The sequence below is a fragment of the Bos mutus genome, chromosome 2 (assembly GCF_027580195.1).
Source record: "Bos mutus isolate GX-2022 chromosome 2, NWIPB_WYAK_1.1, whole genome shotgun sequence".
NCBI classification, from domain to species: domain Eukaryota; kingdom Metazoa; phylum Chordata; class Mammalia; order Artiodactyla; family Bovidae; genus Bos; species Bos mutus.
The window spans coordinates 98,962,473-98,982,426 of NC_091618.1; the positions used below are offsets into that span (position 1 = coordinate 98,962,473).

Here is a 19,954-nt window from a genome sequence, read left to right on the forward strand (position 1 = left end):
TTAAAAGCAAATAATTCCATACAGTAAAAAGTATTGTAGAGAAGATAAAATAGGCAGAAAAAGGCTTAAAGAGTGGCTTTAGTTAAGTGTCAAGGAACTTAAGTTTTGTATATTTCCACATCAGAAAAGACAGAAAAATATGATAAAGAGAGAGATTAATTTCTGGAAAATTTAAGACTCTACAGGACAAAGAAAATTCAAAGCTGAAAAGGGACGTGAGATCATATAAAAGGAAAGTTTTGTGTTTAAAGGACAGACAATGGTAGTGGATAAAAAGAGAAAAAATGAGATAGACTATAACTAAATAACTATACAATAATGAAAAAGTTAAAATTCTGCCAATAGGAAGACTAAAAGGGAGAAATGTCAAAACAACAAAGCAAGACTGACTACAAAGTTACTTCAGAACATTTCTATAGTGTTTGCTGGTAGATAAAATAGAGAAAAATCAGCAATGAATTACAAAAGCAACAAATTACACTAAGTTATGGCTTTAGAAGAAATGAAGCCTTTCATAACTATGGGGTTTGGGAATAAAAGATAATATTACACCTCTACAAGAGGAGGCTAGGTTTTGAAGCCATAGTTTCTGATGGCAAACATATATTTTCCTTTGTGTCTTCTGAAATGTTATTTAAATCATATAAAACACATGTGTGAAGAGAGTCACTCCTGTTATATTTTGCTTGCCATGATACTGTGTTAACTGCTCCAAAGTAGCACAGGCATACTCTTCAATAAGCTAATAGTCTCATCATTCCCTAAGCTCTTTCCCTTACAGTAAAGCAGAAAGTGATTTGAAATAAGGGAAATCATAGGATGAGAAAGACCAAAGCAGAGATTAAAGGGAAATAATACTAATAGAGTAATGTTAAGCATACCATTTTTGGGGCAGAGAAACAGCTCCTTCTTTGCGACCAAAATCTGTTTTGAGTCTCTAAGTATGTTTGGGCTTCCTAGGTGGTGCAGTGCTAAAGAATCCTCCTAACAATGCAGGAGACTTGGGTTTGATCCCTGGATTAGGAAGATCCTCTGGAGTAGGAAATTCCATGGACAGAAGAGCTTGGTGGGCTGCCAGGACTGCGAAGAGTCAGAAACGACTGAGAGGCACACATGCATAGCAAGACTATGAAAATCGTAAGGAACCTAAACTGAAGTTACCACTTTCAGTTTTAGAAGAAACCAAGGAAGGAAGGAAATAAGGGAGCTACTCTGATTCAGCAGAAAAAAAAAAGAAGAAAAAAACCCCCAACAACAACAACTCCCATTTCATTTTCCAAGCAATCTGTGTAGTTTTCATTTACAGTTGTTCTGATAGATGGTCCTACACTCCTTAAGAGTGGGTCGAGAGGTGAGGGTTCTAAAGCTTCAGGGACACGAAATATTCACTTGTAGACTCTGTAGCCAGCAGATTCCTGGACCCCAACTCTAAACAAGGCACAGGGATCTGCATCAACAAGCACTTAATATGATTCTAATGCAGGTGGTCTTTGCAGAGCATACTCTGACAGTATGCAAAGAGTCTGTTTTATAACAAATTTAGTCCCTGAATTAAAAAGAAAAAAGTAGATGTGAGTAGACAAGTCCAGGTATTAGGGAAAGATAGAAAACTGAGTTTAAATATCACCAATTTCATCTCCTTAGTCCCTATGAATGTGTATGTGTGGGGGAATGGTTCTTTTGAATTTTTACAATTAGGTAGTATGTCTTTTTCTGTCGTTTAAACATTTTAAAAATGAGCCTTCTTAGATTCATAAAAAATAATCAAAGGAGATTTTACTAATTACCCCCTTTCCCCCCTACAGCGACTTGGCAGCAGCAGTAGCCCCCTACCCATTCTAGGAAAGCTTTTCAGAAGTCTCTCCTTGAACTTTCATTTCCCTGGGTATGTATTTCTTTCAATAGCAAAACAAATACATATTCAAGGCCATTATGTAACCAGGCAGAGTTGTTCTAGTCTCTGGGGATACAAGGGTGTGACATACAGATAGCAACTCTGCTCTCATGGGAACAGGAAGAAGAGAATTAACAAACAATGTCAGTAAGGGTTTTTAGTGACTACAACAAGATAATTGGATACACAGTATGTGCTGGGGGTGGGATGAAGATGTAGATGTAATTGTCAGGTAAGATTCTTTTCAGTTGAGACCTAAATGGAGAGCAAGAGCCCATCCTAGAAAGATAAAAGAGCCTTTCAAGATGAGAAACAGCAAAGGAAAAAGCCATGAGCTGGAAACAAGTTTGACGTGTTCAAAGAATGGAAAAGTTAGCCAGACCTGCTAGAGCACAGAAACTTGGGAGAGAGCCATAGGAAATAAGGCTTGATGGACTGGCACGGGCAGGCCACACAGGGTCTTACAGGCCGTGGCAAAGATTTTATTCTGAGTGAGACAGAAAACCATTACAAAGAGTGGTAACATGATATTTTAAAGTGATAAAAAAAATCACTTGCATTTTTATAAGACTGTTATGGTTGCTGTGGTAACAATAACTTGTATGGCAACAAGAGTAGAACTTAACCCTGAATTGTCTTTTTATTTTTTTCTCAAAAGGCTTTATGTTTGTATATTTTAGTCTCTGTTGACTTACTTTGTTAAATTTAAAATAGCTATATTCATTCTGAATATACATGTAGGCTATGTGAGGGAATTGGACTTAATGATTTCAAGTGAGCATCACTGATATAAGTAACCCCGCCTTCTAGGAGGAATTATCAAAATTAGCTGAAGAACACTTTTCAAACTTCACATGAAAAGAGCTGATGAAGTAGTTCTTCTTTTAAGTTTTTAAAACTGAAAATACAGGGTTAAAAAGTATAGGATTTTCTTTTTTAGTTTCAGCTCCCTTCATCTTCATTATACTTGAACAATCCACTAATACAGATTCATTCTAGACCATGTATTATTAATGTACTCTTCTGAAATCGTAAGTTCTAGTATCCCTCAGACTGATAGTCAATCTCTCTCTAGTGATACTTCTATGTAGATATAAATAGACATCCCTCTGCTCAGTTGCTCTTTGCAACCCTATGGGACTGTAGCCCACAAGTCTTCTCTGTCCATACAATTTTCCAGGCAAGAATACTGGAGTGGGTTGTCATATCCTACTCCAAGACACCCCTATGGTACCCAGAATTTCTTTCCTTATATCATTAAAGAGGTACCTCTGTAAGGTTTTAGTAGCTGTTCCTGGAAATATTTTCTACTTTACCTTCACTTATTTTCTTTAGGAATGTCAGTGTGCTGTGCTTAGTTGCTCAGTCATGTCCGACTCTTAGAGATCCCATGGATTGTAGCCCGCCAGGCTCCTCTGTCCATAGGGATTCTCCAGGCAAGAATACCAGAGTGGGTTGCCATGCCCTCCTCCAGGGGATCTTCCTGACCCAGGGAATGAACACAGGTTTCCCACACTGCAGGCAGATTCTTTATCGTTAGAGCCACCAGGGAAGCCCCAGGAATGTCAAAACAGATTCCTTACTAGAACAAAGGACAGAATCTGTTTCATACCCATTCCTCCAAAGTCTTGCCTTGCACATTGTGCAGGCACTAGATATACTAGATTTTACTAGATTTAGCACTTCTTCTAAGAGGTCTGTTGTTTTTGTTTAGTAGCTGCCAACTCTTGGCAGCTCCATAGACCATAGCCTGTCTTGGTACAGTCTCTGTCCTATACCAAGGACTATCCTCTGGACTATCTCTGGATTATCCTCTGTCCTTGGTATTTTCCAGGCAAGAATACCAGAGTGGGCTGCCATTTCCTCCTCTAGGGGTCTTCCAACCTAGGGATCAAACCCACATCTTTTGCAATGACAGGTGGGCTCTTTATCATTGAGCCACCAAAGAAGCCTTCTAAGAGGAATGTTTAAAAGCTTGGGTATTTAACTTTTAGAAATACATATAGATATAGACATCCCATGATATGAGGTCTAGGACATGCTTCAAAATACCATGGGAGCAAAGAGTGTGGTTTTTCCAGTAGTCATGCATGGAGTTGGACTATAAAGAAATCTGAGTGCTGAAGAATTGATGTTTTTAAACTGTGGTGTTGGAGAAGACGCTTGAGAGTCCCCTGGACTGTAAGGAGATCCAACCAGTCATATCCAACCAATCAGATCCAACTGATTTCCTGAAATCAGTCCTGAATATTCATTGGAAGGACTGATGCTGAAGCTGAAACTCCAATACTTTGGCCACCTGTCGCAAAAAACTGACTCACTGGAAAAAACTGGGAAAGATTGAAGGCAGGAGAGGAAGAGGATGACTGAGAATGAGATGGTTGGATGGCATCACCGACTCAATGGACATGAGTTTAAGCAAGTTCCGGGAGTTGGTGAAGGACAGGGAGGCTTGGCATGCTGCAGTCCTTGGGGTCGCAAAGAGTTGGACACGACTGAGCGACTCAACTGAACTGAAGGAGTAGGTGGTGTTTCAGTCAGTATCTGGTGTGCAGAGAGGCTGACAGTAGTGCAGAGATAGGCCTTTGGAGCTCATACTAATGGGAATGCCCTCAAAACATACCATAAAGGAGAAGAGCAAAGAGTAGTTGAAGAGGAACAGGTGGAAAATATGACCCCAAAATATGTTTGTCTTGGGGCCCAAGAAGAGTCCCATTGAGTTTCTGTGACGGGTATCATCATTCTTAGTGGCTTCAGCAGATGACCTTCCCTCAGACTCTCATATGTCTTATTATGTTCTGGAAAACAATTATCTTCTGTTGAGATGGAACCGAAAGGTCTTGAGGAAATATTTCTATACAATATGCCCAGCAAGAGGAAAGAAAACTTTGTTTAGTTGTTCCTGGAAAATATATGGAACTTGATGCTGCCTTGAGAAAGGACAAATGGAAATATGATAAAATTGTTTCTTGGAATTAAAAGTCAGAGCCTGAGAGGCATATTGTTTACATTTAAAGTTCAGATCAGTGCTCTCTGCAATCAGTCGCTACACATATCCTGCTCTTAATGCGGTGTGTCAGAAGCTTCTCAATCTCCTCATATTATAGCTGAGATAATACAGAAAGTGATGTTACAGGATCATAAACTTCTTTTCTTTAAATCAACTTATTTTTTATTGAAGGATAATTGCTTTACAGAATTTTGCTATTTTCTGTCAAACCTCAAAGTGAATCAGCCATAGGTATACATATATCTCCTCCTGTTTGAAACTCCCTCCCAATCCCACCATTCTAGGTTAATACAAAGCCCCTGTTTGAGTTTCCTGAGCCATACAGCAAATTCCACCTGGCCATCTATTTTACATATGGTAATGTAAGTTTCCATGTTACTCTCTCCATACATCTTACCCTCCCCTCCCCTTTCCCCATGTCCATAAGTCTATTCTCTATGTCTGTTTCTCCATTGCTGCCCTGTAAATAAATTCTTCAGTACCATTTTTCTAGATTCCATATATATGTGTTAGAATACGGTATTTATCTTTCTCTTTCTGACTCACTTCACTCTGTATAATAGGATCACAAACTTTTGACTCTCTGCCCTAAGAAATGTCAGGCCCTGAGAGTGGTTTTTATAAAATGTAGACAAAAAGGCAATGTTCTAGTTATTATCTGTCTTTCCAAAATGTTTGTAGTTGATGCTGGGGCTTGAACTCAGAATAAACCAAGACTTCTCTCTCACTCAAGAAGAAATCCCAAATGGAAGCAGTCCAAATTCACTGATACGGGTGCACTGACTAGAAATTCTGGATATAATGTGTTGGTTCAGGTAGCTGGAGGTCTCTCAGCTTACTTAGTAGGGTGCATGAAATCTGGACACAGTGGTGGACTATATTTAGTATAGCTGAAGTGTCACAACTTCCCTAGGACAATGTGGAAGAGGAAATCCAAAGACTTATAGTGTCCAGAATGCTGAGTGAATTTACCATGTGCAATCTGCACAAATCACCCTATTCCTGATACTGCTTCTAGAGCAGATAAGTTTAGTCAGGAGGTCCAAGCAGGGGTATTTGTTGGAAAGGATGTGACTATCGCCCACTGGACAGCAGAGAAACTCACGAAGCATCACAGATCAGTGCTGGCACACAAGAAATACCACCTGCTGGAGTGCCAGAAAAACTCGCTAGGGATCTTCTAGTAGGGGTGACAGAAAAATTAGCTAGAAAACTAACCACTGGCATGCTAGCAAACTCACTATTAAGCTGCCTGCTGGGATGTCAGTGAAACTCACTACATGGTGTGCACTACTGGATCTATTGAACACAAGTGGCAGGATAGCTGCCAGTGGGCGAGGAATATTCACTGGTGGCACAGCGTAAGACCAAGAAGAGAACACCTGAACCAAGAAGAGAAGCCTTTCCTCCTCCAGTGTTTCTCCAGGACCCTCTATTTGCAAGATCTAATATTGTGCCAACTGGCAAAGGAGAATTCAGACCTGAGAAGCATTAAATTGCTAACCTGCACAGTTGGGGTTATGATAAAATAAAATTGACCATGAGATGGTAACTGCTGAAACTGAATAATGGGTACACAGGATAATTATTCTATTCTATCTATTGTGCATTTTGAAAATTTCCATAATAAATGGTTTCTTGATTTGGTTTTCCTAAAGCATGGGCTGTGGAGTCAACCTGCCTGACTTCATATCCTAACCACTTAATGGCCAACTACTTGAGGACTCTTTTTCTCGATTTATAATAATAGTACCTACCTCATTAGGGGTATAGGGAGGGCTGAAATCGATATTCTATGCAAAACAATTACAGTAGAACTGGTATGTGTTAACTTCCCAATAAACCTTATCTATGAGGTCGCCATTAACCCCACCACAGAGCCATCAGAACTTATACAGGGCTGGGGAATCAGACTTTTGGAGGGCACAGACCCTTGTGTGCATCAGGACCCAGGAGAAAGGAGTAGTGACCCCACAAGAGACTGATCCAGACTTGCCCATGAGCCTCCCGGTGTCTCCAGCAGAGGTGTGGGTCAGCGGTGGCCTGCTGCAGGGCTGGGGGCACTGAGTGGAGCAGTGGGTGCATGGGAACTTTTGAAGGAGGTATGGCAACCCATTCCAGTTTTCTTGCCTGGAAAATCCCATGGACAGAGGAGCCTGGCAGGCTACAGTCCATGGGGTCGCAAAGAGTGGGACACAACTGAGTGACTTCACTTCAACCATTATCTTCATTACCTCCACTAAAGTTTAGCCCCAGGTAAGTAACAGGGAGGGAACACAGCCCCACCAATCAACAGAAAATTAATTAAAGATTTACTGAGCATGCTCCTGCCCATCAGAACAAGACTCAGTTTCCCCCTCAGTCAGTCTCTCCCATCAGGAATGTTCCATAAGCCTCTTATCCTTCTCCATCAGAGGGCAGACAGACTGAAAAATGCAATCTCAGAAAACTAACCAATCTGATCACACGGACAACAGCCTTGTCTAACTCAATGAAACTATGAGCCATGTCGAGTAGGGCCACCCAAGACAGACGGGTCATGGCGGAGAGTTCTGACAAAACGTGGTCCACTGGAGAACAGAATGCCAAAACACTTCAGTATTCTTGACTTGAGAACCCCATGAACAGCATGAAAAGGCAAAAAGATAGGACACTAAAAGATGAACTCCCCAGGTCAGTAGGTACCCAATATGCTACTGGAGATCAGTGGAGAACTAACTACAGAAAGAATGAAGAGACAGAGCCAAAGCAAAAACACCAACCAGTTGTGGATGCGACTGGTGATGGAAGTAAAGTCTGGTGCTGTAAATAGCAATGTTGCATAGGAACCTGGAATGTTAGGTCCACGAATCAAGGTAAATTGGAAGTGGTCAAACAGGAGATGGGAAGAGTGAAAATCGACATTTTAGGAATCAGTGAACAATGGACTGGAATGGGTGAATTTAACTCAGATGACCATAATATCTACTACTGTGGGCAAGAATCCCTTAGAAGAAATGGAATAGCCCTCATAGTCAACAAAAGAGTCTGAAATGCAGTACTTGAATGCAATATCAAAAACAACAGAATGATCTCTGTTCGTTTCCAAGGCAATGCTAAAGAAGCTGAAGGTGAACGGTTCTATGAAGACCTACAAGACCTTCTAGAACTAACACCCAAAAAAGATGTCCTTTTCATTATAGGGGACTGGAATGACAAAGTAGGTAGTCAAGAAATATCTGGAGTAACAGGCAAATTTGGCCTTGGAGTACAGAATGAAGCAGGGCAAAGGCTAATGGAGTTTTGCCAACAGAACGCACTGGTCATAGCAAACACACTCTTCCAACTACACAAGAGAAGACTCTATACATGGAAATCACCAGGTGATCAACACCGAAATCAGACTGATTACATTATTTGCAGCCAAAAATGGAGAAGCTCTATACAGTCAGCAAAAACAGGACTGGGGGCTGACTGTGGCTCAGACCATGAACTGCTTATTGCTAAATTCAGACTTAAATTGAAGAAAGTAGGGAAAACCACTAGACCATTCAGGTATGACTTAATCAAATCTCTTATGATTATCCAGTGGAAGTGACAAATAGATTCAAGGGATTAGATCTGATAGACAGAGTGCCTGAAGAACTATGGACAGAGGTTCGTAACACTGTACAGGAGGCAGGGATCAAAACCATCCCCAAGAAAAAGAAATGCAAAAAGGCAAAATGGATGTCTGAGGAGGCCTTACAAATAGCTGCAAAAAGAAGAGAAGCTAAAGGCAAAGGAGAAAAGGAACGATATACCCATTTGAATGCAGAGTTCCAAAGAATAGCAAGGAGAGATAAGAAAGCCTTCCTCAGTGGTCAATGCAAAGAAATAGAGGAAAACAACAGAATGGGAAAGATTAGAAATCTCTTGAAGAAAATCAGAGATAACAAGGGAACATTTCATGCAAAGATGGGTACAATAAAGGACAGAAATAGTATGGACCTAACAGAAGTAGAACATGTTAAGAAGAGGTGTCAAGAATACACAGAAGAACTATACAAAAAAGATCTTCATGACCCAGATAATCACGATGGTGTGATCACTCATCTAGAGCCAGACATCCTGGAATGCGAATGCAAAGTCAAGGGGGCCTGAAGAAGCATCACTACAAACAAAGCTAGTAGAGGTGATGGAATTCCAGTTGAGCTATTTCAAATCCTGAAAGATGATGCTGTGAAAGTGCTGCACTCAATATGCCAGCAAATTTGGAAAACTCAGCACTGATCACAGGACTGGAAAAGATCAGTTTTCATTTCAATCCCAAAGAAAGGCAATGCCAAAGAATGTTCAAACTACCACATAATTGCACTCACTTCACACGCTAGCAAAGTAATGCTCAAAATTCTCCAAGCCAGGCCTCAACAGTACGTGAACTGTGAACTTCCAGATGTTCAAGCTGGATTTAGAAAAGGCAGAGGAACCAGAGATCAAATTGCCAACATCTGTTTGATCATCGAAAAAGCAAGAGAGTTCCAGAAAAACATCTACTTTTGCTTTATTGACAATGCAAATACCTTTGACTATGTGGATCATAACAAACTGTGGAAAATTCTCCAAGAGATGGGAATACCACACCACCTGACCTGCCTCTTGAGAAAATCTATGTAGGTCAGGAAAGAACAGTTAGAACTGGACATGGAACAACAGACTGGTTCCAAATAGGAAAAGGAGTACGTCAAGGCTGTATTTTGTCACCCTGCTTATTTAACTTACATGCAGAGTACATCATGAGAAACGCTGGGCTGGAGGAAGCACAAGCTGGAATCAAGATTGCTGGGAGAAATATCAATAACCTCAGACATGCCAATGACACCACCCTTATGGCAGAAAGCAAAGAAGAACTTAAGAGCCTTTGATGAAAGTTAAAGAAGAGAGTGAAAAAGTTGGTTTAAAACTCAACAGTCAGAAAACTAAGATCATGACATCTGGTCCTATCACTTCATGGCAAATAGATGGGGAAACAATTGAAACAGTGGCAGACTTTATTTTTTTGGGCTCCAAAATAACTGCAGATGGTGACTACAGCCATGAAATGAAAAGACGCTTGCTCCTTGGAAGAAAAGTTATGACCAACATAGACAGCACTTTAAAAACAAAGACATTACTTTGCCAACAAAGATCTGTCTATACAAAACTATGGTTTTTCCAGTAGTCATGTATGGATATGAGAGTTTGGACCATAAAGAAAGCTGAGCGCTTCAGAATTGATGCTTTTGAACTGTGGTGTTGGAGAAGACTCTTGAGAGTCCCTTGGACTACAAGGAGATCCAACCAGTCCATCCTAAAGGAGATTAGTCCTGAATATTCATTGGAAAGACTGATGCTGAAGCTGAAACTCTAATACTTTGGCTACCTGATGCAAAGAACTTACTCATTTTGAAAAGACTCTGATGGTGAGAAAGACTGAAGGCAAGAGGAGAAGGGGATGACAGAGGGTGAGATGGTTTGATGGCATCACTGATTCAATGGACATGAGTTTGAGTAAAGTCCGGGAATTGGTGATGGACAGGAAGTCCTGGGGTGCTCCAGTCCATGGGGTTCCAAAGAGTCGGACACGAGTGAGCGACTGAACTGAACTGCATGATGACTATTTGTGTTATTGATACTGGTGCTGACATTTTTAATTTTTTAGATGTTTAATACTAAAACTACTCGATAAAAATAAATATCTGTAAAAATAGGAGTTCATATATCATAAAAAATTATTCCATAGATTCAGGTGGTTTGATCTTTAGAATAGTTGTATAGATCTGTTATATTTGTCCCCTGAAGGTTAACTTACCTTATCTTTGATTTTGTCAGCTCTAGCATCCAAAGGCTGGGTTTTGTTTTGTTCCTGATTACATTTTCTATTTCCTCCACCTGAGCTTATACTTTTCGTTTGTCCCACAGAACTTGAAGCAGTAGTGGACAGTACAGATGTGTTGATACCAGATACAGATGATGTACTGTTTCCATTTATTGATCCATTTACACCTTGAAAGTTAAAATAAATATGTTTATACAAGAGAATGTTATTCAGCATAAAAAGGAATGAAATAGTGACATATGCTACAATCGGGATGACTTAAAAACATTATGCTAAGTGAAATAAGCCAGACACAAACTGTATGATTCCATCTATATGAGATATTCACAACAGGTACATCTATAGAGAAAGAGGGCAAGCTAGTGGTTGCCAGAGACTGAGAGAGGAAATAATAGGGAGAAACTCGTATGAAGTTTCCTTTTGGGGTGATGAAAACGTGTTGAAACTAGATAGAGGTGGCTGTTGTACAACACTATTAGTGCCTTTAATGTCACTGAATTGTTCTGTTTAAAATGGTAAATTTTACATTTATGTGAATTTCACTTCAATTAAAAAAGCTTTAGAAAAGTAATTAAATACAACTATTCCCTCTTTCAGGGCAAACTCCCAAACATCCACTTAAGTGGAAAGAAAGACAATAACAAACCATCTAAAATGGTATTATAATTTGCAAATGTATTCTAACAACAGTTATCAACTATGAAATATTAATGAAAATGTAAAAGAAAAAAGGTGTGCTAACATATAAATTTAATGCTTAATTAGAGAAGAAGTAATATATTTTATTGAGCAACATAAGGGAGGTAATGAGATACAGAGGAAAAGCAGTGGTGTTGGGAGTTAAAACCTGGGTTAAATTCTGCTATGCAATGTCAACATGTAAACAATACTTTCTTGAATAATTTATTTAATCTTGGCTGGAAAACACGAACACTTTCAATCTCACAGAGTTATTATAAAGATTAAGCCAGACAATGTGAAAGTGTCTAGCACAATGCTTTGTAACTGTTTCTAAATCTGAACTCTACTGAAAATGGTACTGAAATGAAAGGTAATACTTCACTCGAGTTAACATGGATACCTTTTTCAGGACCATTTCGATTACTTTTTCCAGAAGTCCTTGAATGGAATGAAGAAGAATCATGATTCTGGGCTGGAGGAGCAAACAGTGGTGGAATTCCCAGTAATGGTGGAAAGAAGGCTGCCCCTGCACGTGTATGAACATCTGTTGTTCGCCACCATTCTGCACCTCAAAGCCAAACACCAAACAAGCAAAAATATTTGGATTAACTTTCTAGTTAATTTAACAGAGCTTTTTATATTTTATTACTGAAGAAAAATTTCAGGTTTTATCTTGGAACAGAATTGCTGAATTACACATAGTTCTGACCATCTTTCTAATTATAAGATAACTGATTAGAAGTTATACATTCATCATTCTCCTCGTTAAGACAGTATCCAAGGTTCTTTACTTAGCAGCTTTTATGAATTCAAGTTTATGAAGAACAAAGGCAGTCTATAGGTTTTAAAATAAAATGGGAAAATTGAAATTAATATTAAAGAACTATTTAACTCTTTGATGACTTACATCATAATTTTTCTAAATTAGCAAAGAAAGAGTATTTAAGATTATTTTAATCTATTTTAAAACCTTAGAATGTAAGGCAACCATCTACAATCTATGTTAAGAATTTCCTTAAATTACATACAACAAAAATCTGGCTTTGATAAATCAAATGGTTTAAATAATAATACAAATACCTCTGTAATTCAGCATATCTTGAATACCTTTATGGAAGAAAATGTCTATACTCAAACAAAACAACAGAGATAGCAAAATCAATGTCTTTTTTTGTTTTTGTTTTTGGTTCAAAAAATGAAAAGTGCTTCAAAGATTTCCAAAAACAAGTTGCCATATTAAACTATAAAAGACTTACAATAAAGTTTTTTTCCTTAAAGTTAATTTTAAAAAGCCTGAATTTTATTTATACTTCCTCTTACAAAATATACCTGAAATTAAAAAAAAAAAAAATTAAAAAATTTAAAAAAAAATAATGTCTTATCATTGAATGCAATTTAGCTATTCAAACAGTGGCTTTTAGTTAAAACTGTTAGAAAATGAGAGAAGCCAAATTTTATAGAATACATTATTTAGGGAAAGGTTAAGATTAAGAAGAAACCTGAAATAAATCAAAGGACAGTCTTATATTGCCTCATCTAAAATCTTGGAAAGAATACTTTCCAAATGGCTAACCAGCTAGATTACCAAGTCAATTACTACCTTTTAGGCTAATCTTCCAAGAGATATGGTACATTTTTCATAGACTTGATAATCACAAAAAATTAGAGGAAAAATCCCAATAATGGAGTTTGGGAAAATTCAACATTGTCAATGTATTGTATTATATGATCTTGAGAGTTTTTCTAAGAACATCTCTTCATTAAAACAAGATGTAAAGTTATGTGCACCTTCATTATCTAAAGACAAAAGTCTAGCTTAAAAGAAAGCGAAACGTTCATGGTAACTGACATTCTAATGTCTAAAAATCAGTATAAGCAGAAAACTGCAAAAGCTATTCTACTGCACTGCAGGAAGTCGCTGCTAGTGAAATGACACCAATGTATATTCAGCAGTGCCTGAATGATGGGAACTGAACCAAGAATAACTATACAAAACTATCAATCATTTATCTACTGTTAAGATGAAAGAACTGTATTTAGATAGAAAGAAAAACTATGTTTTGGGGGCTTGTATCAGCACAGCCGGAATCTATTGCTATTTATAGGTTTGAAAACTTGGTTCTATTTAGCTGATAAAAAAGGAAATACCAGTTTCCTGAAATATTCATATTATTTAAAATAGAGTCTATAATTAAAGCAATATAGTTGAAGGTTCAGACTTTGTAAACAACCAACAAATCGGTAAGGTAATCAAAGTATAATAAGACTCAAATATTTTAAACATAATCAAACTCAGAAAAAAAACATAAAAATGTACTTTAGAATATCAATGGTAAATAAGCACACAACAGAGATTAGAAAAAAAACACAACTGGAAAACATACATGTTATAAATTCAAGTAAATAAGATCAAATAAAAAGATGAAAATGGTAGCACTTCTGAAAACAAGCTTCACAAATGTCTAATATTTCATGGGAAATAACAGAATTTTTGTTAAGTATGAATTATTTCTTTGTCAAATTAAGAAAAAAACAACTTAGTCACAAACCACCTTGTTGATAAATGAAATTTACAAAATAAGGATTATATAAACCAGAACATGAGGAATTTCTAAATGTATTCAAAGGCAGTAACTGCATGGTAAAAACATTAATCATATTCCATTGAAAGAGTCTATTATTTCAGAGGATATACTGAAACACAATTTGAACCCAGAAGACAACAGAATTTAAAAATCTCCTAGAGTTGATACAGCCAAATACTTCACAAAAATTCATAGTAATATAATATAAAAATATAATGACTAAAATTATAAATATTTTAAAATAACTTCCCATGAAATATTATTTCAATATAAAATGGAAGTAATTTTATTATACTAATATACATTAAGTAATTTTCACGTTGATTTAATCACCTGAAATGCAGACTAGTTTAGAAGTGTGTAATATTTTAAAATCAACTATTCCTGATTTAAAATTCCTAGTAATTTCTTCTTTTTGTGTTTTTATTTAGTAGGTGATTTGAAAATTTTGGCATTTTGGTTACCCTTCTAAATAAAACCAATTATAGACAATTTAAGTTATATAAAATGTACAACTTAAACAAATGAGTCCTCTAAAACAAAGCATATTCTCTTGGCAAAAAAGCATGCTTATACAGCCATACTGTTATTTGCCACTAAAGACTCTGTCTTATAATTTTCTATTTATCCATCTTCTAAAAACTATAAGAAACATAACATAGACAATGTTAGTGTACTCCTAAGTGCTTAGCCTAGTGCACAGAACATAGATGCTCAAAGAAGTCTGTACAATAAATGGATGAATGAATAGCTTATATGAATAGCTTATATAGATTAGGGAAGTTATTGCATTTTTTCCATACAGTGGAAATACCAACATTATTGAAGTTGAGATGAGTAATTCTTTACAACTGTTAACCATGTTTCAGTACAGAAGATAATTGATTTAATAATTCAATAATTACATTGTGGTTTAGAAATGCTCAAAAGCAATTAATACTACATATATATCAAACTACATCAAATATAAGAAATTGTGTTAAAACAATTTTTAAAATTTAAGATACTAGCAACTATATTACTATTACCTATTTTAATTTTTTATTCAGCAACCTATATTTCAGCAAATATCTACTGATTACTCATCTTGCTAAGCAACCGTGCTCAGAACTGCCTAAAATAAATTCCTATTAGTGTTTTTAAAGCAAATGTCAAGACTTTGTTTGACTTTTACCTTTCTAGACACATTGTTCCTTCTCACCATCCCTTTTCTGAATTAAAGAAATAATATGACTCAAAAAATGAGTCATATTAAATATATATTTAACCATCTTTCCATCAAACAAGATACTTGATTAGTTTTAAAGAAACTCTTAACAAGAGAAAGAATCATGATGGCTACCAATTATGTACTAATTATGTATGCTGAACACTGCATTCAGCACTGGACATGGATTATCTCTCTTAATCTTCACAAGAACCCTAAGAGGTAGATACTATTATTATTATTATCATCCTCATTATTCACGTGAGAAACCTGAGGCTGAGACGTCAGATTACTTGTTCAATCAAGGTCACACAGCTGAAAGCTAACAGGCCTGATTTAAATTCAGACCTACTTGTCTCTGAATTATGCTCTAATAGTAACACTAAATCATGTATCCTTAACTAAAATTTATTAAGATAAAATTAATCACTGGAAACATATTAAAGCTTAGACTTTCAAAATAATATAACGAGAAATGATAGCATGTTTGTCTAAGTTAAGCTTTAATTGGTGTCTTACTGGACTCCTGAATCCTCATAATCTGGGATAATTCTGGTCTCCCTCCCATGTAAGTGGTGCAAATCTATGGTTGTTTAAGTAAAATATGAAAAAAAATAGAAATTTAAGAGCCAAGCTCATCTTACTTACAAACGCAGAGAAATGAGAACTCAAAATAAAAGTGTATTTATTCATTATAGGAACTGGACTTTAGTTTTTCACTGAAAGTTAAATAATTTTTTTTAAAAACCAACTAAAACTGAGAAAAATTCATCAAATTTTATACTTCTAAAACACATACTTTTCTACTTCAATAAAAAGCATGATAAAAACTTGGCTTAATTATTCACTTTTGCAACAGATGCCTTTTGTTTCAGCTTAGCATTTAAATAACTAATTACACTGCCGCACAGCCACACTGTGTGTTTTATTATTTTGCACATGGTAAAAAGGACTGTGCTAATTCTTGCACGTGAGCTTTAATATACCAGGCATAAGACTATTCTTTTTGTTCAGTTTAATAAACAATTACTGCTTGCACATTTCAAGCTTTCTTCCTTTCCTTGAACACTGTTTGTAATAGATGTTTACCTGGAAAAGACGCTAGTTGGGGATGGGCGGCTAAGGCTGTGGGTGTACCAAGTGTCCCCAAACCACCAAATTCTGAATGCCCTGAGCTGGCTGAATGTAGACCAAAGACTGGGTGGCTGACCATTGGGAAGGCACTCGACACTGTGGACAGGTTAAACGGTTGATCCCCAGCTGCTCTGAATAAATGTCCTGGGAGGGAAAAAAACACACTTAAAGTTGTATTATAAAAACATGAGATTTATCTGATTTCAGCATTCATAGTGTGTTAAAATTTATAGTTTATCTATTAAATTTCTATTATACCTTTTTTCTTTTGCATTTCTGTTCTTCAAACCCTACAGAATAAAATGTTTCTAGAAACACGAATATTCTCTAAAAATAAGTCAAATGAATGACATAACTTTATAATTTTGAGATTGAGAATGATGCTTTAAGTAAGTAATTTTCATGAATTATATAGTTTTACCTGCAAAAGTGAGGCAAACTTTCTGCTAATACATGTACGTTAATATTTTATCAGGAATTTTTACTCATAAGAAGGAAGATAAAAAAACATCCTATTAATACAAAGTCGAAAATTAATCAAATAAATCCAGAATCTGTTACAAAGTCATTACTCAAATTGTCATACTCTAGACAAAGAGTTCCTAGTTTCCATGTACTAGAATTGAAGCTATAGTTTCTATCCAACATCTTTAGGTGAGGAGGGCTGATGCCAAAAAGGATTATATTTCTAGCCTGATAAAGCAATACATCCAAGAGCGTAAGTATTTAATAAATAAACCTACTAATTTGTTTCTAAATGCATTCGAGGCTAGTGATCAATATAATAATCATTTTTAAACATTGTGACAATAAGTTCATACTCAATTCAAATGTGACTTTTTTCAATCTCTACATTTACTCTAAAGAAAATGTAGTACTAAGTGTCATAACCCAAAGTTGCAGTGTTAAACAATCAAAAACACAATGAATTTTTCATTCTTTGTACGGATTTGGCAGAAGATTTGTTAATACTTGGAAATCTTCTTTTTACTTCCAGGAAATAATTAAGTTTCCTGATTTGACAGTATGAAAGCAGAATATAAAAACTCACACTCTAGGCTACCATAATTTACTGTGTGAAACTATTGTGCTCTGTGTTAAAAAAAAAAAATAAGGCTTCCTTATAATCCTGTTTACACCAGACCTGGCTACGCACTGCAATATAGTTTGAATAAAGTATGTTTGAAGTAAATTTAAAAAATGCAACTTAAAAATAAGTATAGTTTTCATTATCATTTAGTTATCAACAAAATCTCTCCTCTTTGCTTTTTTATTCTCTGAAAACTAAGAGGAAGTCATCAAAGAGATCAGAGTGTACTCTCATTGACTGATATAAGCCCTAAATTCCTCATTGAAATAACACTGTATTTTCACTGAAGTAGTAAGATTTAAATAGATGATTACATCAAGTATATCTTACATCAATCAGCCTTCAAGGTAAAAAGTTCTGATGAAGGCTGAGGTCCCACTATTACAAAGCAGTTAGTAGATCTTATAGGGAAGATACTCAAGAGTCTCTACAAGTAAAGCCCACAAATAAAACTGTGAGGGAGGAGGGCAGGGAAGGACATAAAATTGGATAATATTTTCTTAGTCAACCAATCTTAGTTTCTGTTTATCAAAGCCTAAACAGAAAATCTGTGAATTTGGTACTTTTTATCTAATCAGAATTCTAGACTGCAATTAGCACTAAAATTAAGTCAAAACAAAACAGAGTCTGCTACTAGAAACAAGGGAAATTACTCAAGTATCACTATTTTTAAGAGTATTGCTATGGTATCACAAAGATTATGTAAATTTTGAGTGGAGTGGCGTGGGTGGGCAATAGAATTCTCAAAGACCCAGCTAATTTCTCTAAAAAAATGAGCCTATATATAACATTAAGAACCATTATTTATTTTCACATGTGATTGCCTATAAAATCCCCAATTCTCACTAATCAATTCAGCTTCTGAAATCACATGTCCTTAATCAACTGCTTATTTATAAGCATACTGTGGTCAGTTTCATTTTCCTCTATATTAGTTTTCTTGATAAACAAAATAAACTGAACATTCAGTTTGTAGATTTTAGAATCATTTTAACTTATATTTTACAAAATAATAATTCTTAAATTATATTTGTCAATTGTATATATGTATTAATAGCAGTGATTTAATACAAAAAGTTTTGTGAGGTAAACTCAAAACTATACAATATATTATAAAAACTCAGAACAGATTGAAATTATAAAGGATCAGAAACGGATAGAAATATTTCTACAACAGAAGTTAATTGTTAGCAGGCATTCTTAGATGGATAGTCAGAACATTTTCTTACTGTGAAGAAATAAATGAGCAAGGTTTACCTTGGCGTCTCATGAACCAAAAACATGAGTAATATCTAAATGCAGTTGTCACTCTTCAGCAATAATTAAGAACAATTTTACACAATTTGATAATAAAAAGGTTCTTTTTTAAAAAATGTATTTAGTTTTTAATTGAATGTTAACTGCTTTACAGAATTGTGCTGGTTTCTGTCAAACATCAACATGAATCATTCTTTTTCTAACTCTAAAAAGTGTGATAGCTAGAAAGAGCTGAATATAAGATTTCAACAAAATACATGCTTTACTCACTGTAGATTCAAATGGGAAAAAAAGTAGTTTGTACACAGAGTTATATCTATGCTTGACAAAATTACGAAGAGGCTACCTTACTCTATTTTCTTATTCCTTTTTAGAAAACTCCTGGTGAACATAATTGAAGCATAGAAAGTACTCATGTGACAATGGAATCTATAGGACCTATTTATTCCTTGTTGATAAGAAAAGGTTCACTTTTGTATATAGTGAAGATCAGGCCCACATTACACTGATTATAGTGATACTATGCATTATTAAGAATACACATCAAAGATTTTCTTTGCTATACATGGATAAAGTTATACCACTGAAAGGAAATAATTTACACTACATTTAATAATCTTTACTAAATTTTGCCTATATAGCAATATAGAAGTCAGTGATAAGAAAAAGTATATCTTTCTCATTAAATGGCTTTGCAATTCTATATATATTAATAATTTAAATACTATTTTCCCACACTTTTTATAAAAACAGCTACTAATTCCATGTAAAAACCTTTCAGAATTATTCTGATCTTTATTCAAAAGTTTCTAGTAATTCAGACATTTCATGAACATATTTAATTTCATATTAAGTACAGGTGCTATGCTTAGTACTTAGCATACAGGATAAATAAGACATAATCCCGAGCATTAATGAACTCAATGATTTGAACATAATTTAGGTAGTGTAAGACTCTGGGCTCCAAAATCACTGCAGATGGTGACTGCAGCCATGAAATTAAAAGACGCTTACTCCTTGGAAGAAAAGTTATGACCAACCTAGATAGCATATTCAAAAGCAGAGACATTACTTTGCCAACAAAGGTCCGTCTAGTCAAGGCTATGGTTTTTACAGTGGTCATGTCTGGATGTGAGAGTTGGACTGTGAAGAAAGCTGAGCACTTAAGAATTGATGCTTTTGAACTGTGGTGTTGGAGAAGATGCTTGAGAGTCCCTTAGACTGCAAGGAGATCCAACCAGTCCATCCTAAAGGAGATCA

At 35.8% G+C, this 19,954-nt stretch overlaps 1 protein-coding gene across 13 annotated transcripts in view; it reads right to left on the minus strand.

Moving 5' to 3' along the window:
- The window catches only part of BAZ2B (bromodomain adjacent to zinc finger domain 2B), a 422,769-nt gene that overhangs the window by 114,758 nt on the left and 288,057 nt on the right, over positions 1-19,954 (minus strand). For 10 of the 13 annotated variants that reach the window (XM_070357371.1, XM_070357407.1, XM_070357389.1 and 7 more), the window contains 3 exons: positions 16,303-16,491; positions 11,822-11,989; positions 10,714-10,907 (listed from right to left, as the gene is read on the minus strand). In XM_070357371.1, coding sequence (XP_070213472.1) covers positions 10,714-10,907; positions 11,822-11,989; positions 16,303-16,491 — 551 coding nt within the window. The remainder of the gene's footprint in view (positions 1-10,713; positions 10,908-11,821; positions 11,990-16,302; positions 16,492-19,954) is intronic. The other 3 variants (XM_070357397.1, XM_070357374.1, XM_070357382.1) reach the window with 2 other exon arrangements.